At 36.0% G+C, this 6,311-nt stretch overlaps 1 protein-coding gene across 1 annotated transcript; it reads right to left on the reverse strand.

Annotated features, from left to right (window-relative positions):
* Positions 1–1,965: 1,965 nt before the first annotated feature.
* LOC142343933 (degenerin-like protein asic-1) lies at positions 1,966–5,858 on the reverse strand. The gene is made up of 3 exons (XM_075395332.1): positions 5,658–5,858; positions 4,878–5,213; positions 1,966–2,462 (listed from the first exon to the last, which is right to left on the reverse strand). The coding sequence occupies exons 1-3, from the start codon at positions 5,805–5,807 to the stop codon at positions 2,220–2,222; spliced, it is 729 nt and encodes a 242-aa protein (XP_075251447.1). The 5' UTR covers positions 5,808–5,858; the 3' UTR covers positions 1,966–2,219.
* Positions 5,859–6,311: the final 453 nt, after the last annotated feature.

A 6,311-nucleotide genomic window follows, 5' to 3' on the forward strand; every position in this document is an offset into this window, starting at 1 on the left:
CAATTGTAGCATCAATTTTCAAATGTATGCCCTAAAATGTAGTCTTCTCAGCAGAAGTTTGTCGAAGAAGAAGCCTTCCATCATGGATGTGTTTTTGTCGTTGATCGAGCTTGCGTCCTTTTTTGGTCTCGTTTTTCCCTATTTCTTTCTTCCGTTTTCCTGTTTGGTTCTTTGCTGCTTGGCTTGTTCTGAATTTTTTCTATTTTTTCAAGCGTGTCGCCGTTTGTTTGTGCATTTTGCCTGCCTTTACATTTTATTATTAAGTTTTAGGGTTTCAGATTTTATCCTTGGCGAGGGTCCTTTCGTGTTTAGGGGTCTCGTTTGTAAACTCAGCAATGCACATGCCCTGGTCGTCAAAAAAGCGAATTTGGCTCAAGAGCATACATTGAGAGAGTTTACACAAATGATGTTTGTCGTTTGTTTTTGCGCTTGTAGATGTTTGCATCCCTTGTGTCGGCGTCCTTGCGTTTTTGCTTCGGTTGTTCGTGATCACCTTTTTTCTCGGACTTCTTTTTGCAAAACAAAAGATACCCCGCTTTCCTCAAAACGTGAAGGCAAAAGGTCCCGAAAAATTGGGGTCCTACAGATGAGCTGTCCAGGCACCTGTGCGTTCCTAATTGCTACCGTACCTGCAACATCAGATAAATTTGACTGAAAAACGCATGTCGTCCTCCTGCGCAATTTATCCGCTATTTACCTTCACCACGCAATGAAAACTATAAAAATAAAATTACCTGTAGAGTTTACAATATATTTGGAGGTAATTTAAGTTACAGTACTCTAACTTTGAGGAGAAATTACCTGGAAATATAAGTAAACTTTTCTTGTGAATTCACCTGCAATTGCAATTTCTATCAGTTTTTGTGCAGTTAATGTGCGAACATCAAAAGACATAATCCACGCAGTAGCTGATTCTGCATTCTGTAGATCCAAAATTTGTCTGTCTGTAGTTGATCTGGCCACCATTGTCGTGGTCGATAACACGTGTCACAAGAATTCAATGAGTTGAATTTTAAAATAAATTTGGAACTGAAAATATACAAAAATTAGCTCGCATTTATAGTAGTTATCTATACGAAAAGATACAGAGAAAACTTAGATTAGCTAAAAACATTTTACTTGATTGACATGTGAATAGATCTTAGTTCCGAATCCCGGAGGTGATTTTCTATTTTCATCAACATTTCATGAGAATCATATATGGCTTGGGTAAAATCGAGTTCATTAGTTGGAGGTCGGTGGATGTTAGAATCAGGTTTCTGTTGGTGGGAGAATTTACTTCTGACATATGATTGATAGGTCAATAAGATAATGATAGCGCCAAAACAAAATTAGAATTGAGTTTAGTTTTGTGGCCATTACTTATCGACATTGCATCAAAGTTCGTCAGGTAAGTTCTTCTTTTGTTCTTTGGAACTTTAATAAAGAAAACTTCTAAGTTTTTTATTTTTCTTTGAAACCATCACAAATTTGCTTGTATCTTGCGTGTGAAATTGGCTTTGATCATAGACTATGATGCTCTCGAAACGCTGCCGCTGATCAGACCACAGCTGTGATCGCAGATCAGACAAACTTCAGACCATTGTTCAGACTTCAGTGCAGTCGAAGACTTTCCCACATCATGCAATCCAACCGCACAAAGATTGTCTGATCAGTGGTTACTTCCGTCTGGACACTGTGATTTGCGAGCGCATATAACGTAGTCAATCTGCGCGGTTCATAAAGGAATTCAATGAAGAAATTCATAAGGAAACCTGAATCGTAACTATACCCTATCTAACTTACCTTGCCAAGCAACTATAATAAACATATCGGCTTGCACAAATTGATTTATCTTAAGAATTCTATATTTATAAAATTTTAGTTGCAAAATAATTTGCTGATCTAATACTGGTCATTTCCTGGAAATATTGTATAATCCCTATTCGGCAAATAAATGGTATTAAATAGATCATGCTCGGCCCATGAAAAGACTGTTGATCGGCTTTAACTGGGATATGGTGTACATGTATATGCTACGCGTGCATTTATAGTCAATACTGACGCCCCTATTAGACCTGTAAAGTTTTTTTAATTATTCGAAGATTAGATGGACGAAAATTTAACAAAATTATATAACTCCTGAATACATCGCTATCAAAAATAATTGGGCAAAAATAATCGCAATCATTTATGAATACTTCAAATGACGTCACTAGTCTCTCTCGCATTGTTCCAACTCAATGCATCAGTTTTCGCGCGTAAACCAAAGCCACCCGACAAAAAAAGTGGGCAAGTTGGAAAACTATTAACACACTCCAGCCGAGCCAGAGACCCAAACTGCCTCCGAAGTCGCTCAAAAGAGACGAGATGTCGTAGGCTGGTGTCTCCCATATCCTCTCAAATGTGATGTGTTCGTAAAAGACTTCAACTCGGGCAAAGTTGCGCCTTATTTTCTGAATGATATTCTCATTTGTCAAGTTCTGTTTAATTTAGGGAAATTTCACCACCTAATGTTGACATATTAGAACAAACTAGAGCAAAACTGAAGTGTGCGTGAAGTGCGTTAAAAACGGCGAAGTCTTTCCAATTCATAATAAAATTAAGTTTCGATCTTTCATTTTTTCGTAGTAACATTTTTAATAAAACTGTCCAAAGCAATGCTCTCTAATTTTAATAGAGATAAAATATTAGAATCTGCTACAAATTTTTCTTACTGACTTCTTCTTATGTCGATGTCTCTTCCTACATAAAGTTTACCAAAAATTCCTCAGAATTTTAAATATACGACTCAATAATATCAAAGAGATGGTGTATAAGTGCTTTCGCGCATATAGTTCAAACTTTTCACGTAAATGGATACTCAGATAAACAGAAAATAGCCATCATCAAAACTCAAGCATCAATATGAAAAATGCATATTCAAAAAGCACTAACTGTTTTTTAATAAAAGTCAGGAACAGCGAGTAAAAAACAGCAAGGACTGCAGTTCGCAAAACTAAGACAATTAATATGAAAAAACTTCTAAATCAGTTCTGTCAAAGCCATTAAATTTAAAAGGTAGGGGTTATTGACGACGAGGAACTGACTAAAGCTGTGTTTCAATAGAAAACTCGTTGATAAATATTGACAAACAAATCAACCGAAAAAAACGGACACCACTTAAAGTCTATTCATTTCTGATAATAGGCGATGTCAACGAGATCAAAATCGGTACCTGCCAACAAAAGTGAAACCTGCCAGGAAAAATGGCAAGAAAAGCTCTTTTATTTTCTGAATAACTGATGTCAAAGATCTTTATATTCACTAATTATATCCTAAAACCAACTATATTCAAAACACTGTACAAATTAATAAAAAAAAGATTGCACCATTTAATAACAGCAAGAAAAGACCTAGTATAAAAATCAGGTAATTCAATTTTCTCTAAAATAAAGTTTGCAGTCGTAAAAAAAATCAATAGTTGTGTGCTGATACTTTAAAGAAACTAAATCAATCAATACAACAACAAATTTGACATATTTGGATGCATTTATTAGAATATAAAAAAATATTAAAAATGTGTTTTTTGTGGTAACATGTAAAAATTTCCTTATATTGTAATTAAAATAATCTTTGTCGAAGTCATGAAAAAACAGCTTCTTCTGGCACTTATTATTATCAATCTTCAGGTTAAGCTCGCCAGAATTTACTCTAGAGCCTTGATAAATTTATTAAAAGAAAACAGAAATGAATGTGGAACCATGAGCAATTTTGTCAAGGTTCATTTGGCGGTAATACATATGTGACGTTATTTGAAAGCAATGAATAGTCTATGCATTTTTATTGTTCGTTTAGTCAATTTTGAAAACATTTTGATTAAAAAACGTTTTAAGAAAATTCTTAAATCCGCAGGCAAAATGAAAAAGAAAGAGAAATTTCTGTAAATTACTTTTTTACAATTTGTTTTAGTTTTTCTCAGCAGTTTGTGTGACGAGCTTCTCCATTCGTCTAAACATTTTTCTCAGCATTTTGCCCCTCAACTTTATGGTTCTTCAGTATATGCTTTCAAAATTAAATAGTTTTTAATCCTCTTGGATGGTTCCACGCAAATGATGTAAAATTTATGATGAGCTGGATGAAAAAAAAACCTTGACTGAAAAAATAAATTTTTTTTTGCACTGGTCTTCCTGGAATAAACGTTTACTCATAAATTTTTGCAAAATAATTTACTCGCAAAAATAATCATTTCGTTTTTTTTAAACAATTGAATACTCAAATTGCTGGAGAGCCCATAAGAGTGTTACTTTTATTTATTTATTACTGTCATTAAAAGATTCTAGACCCACGATTCTAGGCCTTATAAAAGATATGTTACGTTATGATATGTTGTTAATGGATAATAGCTCATAGTTTGACATAATTCAATATAAAATTCCAGTAAATCCAAAGCTGTTACAGCTGTTCACCGAAGATTCAAAATTATGACTTCTTCCGTCTGAGCATAGGAACTGCTGTGATATTGTCATATAAATACATAGCGCATTTCGATGAAAAAGGAGTTGAGACAACCCAGGTCGAGGTCCCGGCCGAGGTAACCTCTGAAAGACTAGTGTGCGCTCGATACTCATTGTGCGCGCCTGATCAGACGAGTTCCAGACCGAAATGACCTCTGAACAGACAAGTATCACAAGTATTGTCCAGACTAGGATCGAAGCTTTTTCCAGGCCATGTAATTGGAGCGCACTGTGAACATGTGGGCGCTCGAAGATTTCCCAATCAGAGGTCACTTCGGTCTGGGCACCTTGAAGTGGGTAGGATTTGGAACTAATTTTCACTCTGCATGAAAATGAAAATTGAAAGTAGATAATGGTGAAAATTCCCTTAGCCGTCAAGACACTCTTCAAATAAGACTGAACCTTAGTCGATTTAGATCGCTCAAGCAATCTGTTCACGACAAATGGCGCGTAAGTCTCACCCGGCCACTCAGTCAAAGATTGTTGCGTCGTGAACATAACTGACGTGCATGGGTGCGGGCACGGACAGTCCAAGAGCCCGTTTTGAGACTTGAACTCGACGTTTATTCTACAGTTGCGCTGAATTGGGTCAAAATTGTCGCAGAATCTGAGAGAGGCGTTGTTGATGGAGGAATCGGTGCTGTAGAACTGGTCATAGCTGTCTATACATCCGCATGTTCTGGCCAGATCGTTCAATCGGCAGAAATAGAGGCAATCTTCTCTGTTGTAAACTGGGCTCTGACAAAAAAGGCAAAAGGGCACATCTTTTCTGCTAATTTTACAATTAGTTGAATTATTGGGCGCTGTCTTTTTGAAGATTTGTCACACATTTTTGAAGTCAAACTTTGGTGGTTATTTTAGTCACACTGGAGAGCAAAAAAACGAGTAATTTAAGGCGTGAAATTTTTTAGCTTCATTTCTATAGCAGAGATGGAATACTGTTTGAAATAATATTCTGGTTTTAATAGAGATTTTTGTACCAGATGCGGCATTTTAACTACTTCTCCGTTTTTTTTAAAAAAAAATTTGATCAGGTTTTGATTTGTATGGCTTCCAAAGTCCATTCCTGGTAATTTTAAAGTTTTTTTTGGTTTAATAACTGAAAATTCTTTAAGTTGTATGTCGCTGGGATTTCTATACCCCGATCTCTTTACCTTTGGCAACAGAAAAGATGTCCCTTGCCTTGGCTATGGCCGCACGGTTCAAATGCAAGCCTTGTGGCCATTCAGTTGTACAGTTGCCATATTTGCCTCCTTTTCGGACAATTTCCTTCTTCTGCAATGCCATAAATGCGGCAGAGCCAGGGCTCACTGGCGAACCTTTCGTGAACATATCTGGATAGATTGATGGAAAATGTTTGGCCACAATGGCCGCTGGAAACGAAGCTGTAAATTGGATCACGAACTGCTTCTTTTCAACTGAAGCGAGCATTTCAGTTTGATCTTTACTTTTCAAGTTCGTAAGGTTACGTAACTATGTTACGTAACTTTACGTACATAGGTTACGTAACTCTGATGAAGTTACTGAAGAAATGTGGCATTAGTCGAGAACCGCGTAGCCTTAAGAGATATTAGTCAGAATTTCGGAGTGATTTTAGCGAAGATCTTGCTTAAAACACGAACTTTGCTGGTTTTAAAATCTCGCACTGTAAGTAAGAGAATTTGACAATCCTGAATTGATCACTGCATCTTGATCTGGTATTTTGAAGTGTGCATTGTCATATTTCAAATCCTATTACTAAATTTCTGTAAAAATATAGAAAACTTTGATTTATAAACACATGATTCAAGATCTTGCATTTCTTGAATTACTACCTAAATTTTTATTTCTATGGGC

Source organism: Convolutriloba macropyga, chromosome 8 (assembly GCF_964194025.1).
Source record: "Convolutriloba macropyga chromosome 8, txConMacr16.3, whole genome shotgun sequence".
In the NCBI taxonomy this organism is placed as follows: domain Eukaryota; kingdom Metazoa; phylum Xenacoelomorpha; order Acoela; family Convolutidae; genus Convolutriloba; species Convolutriloba macropyga.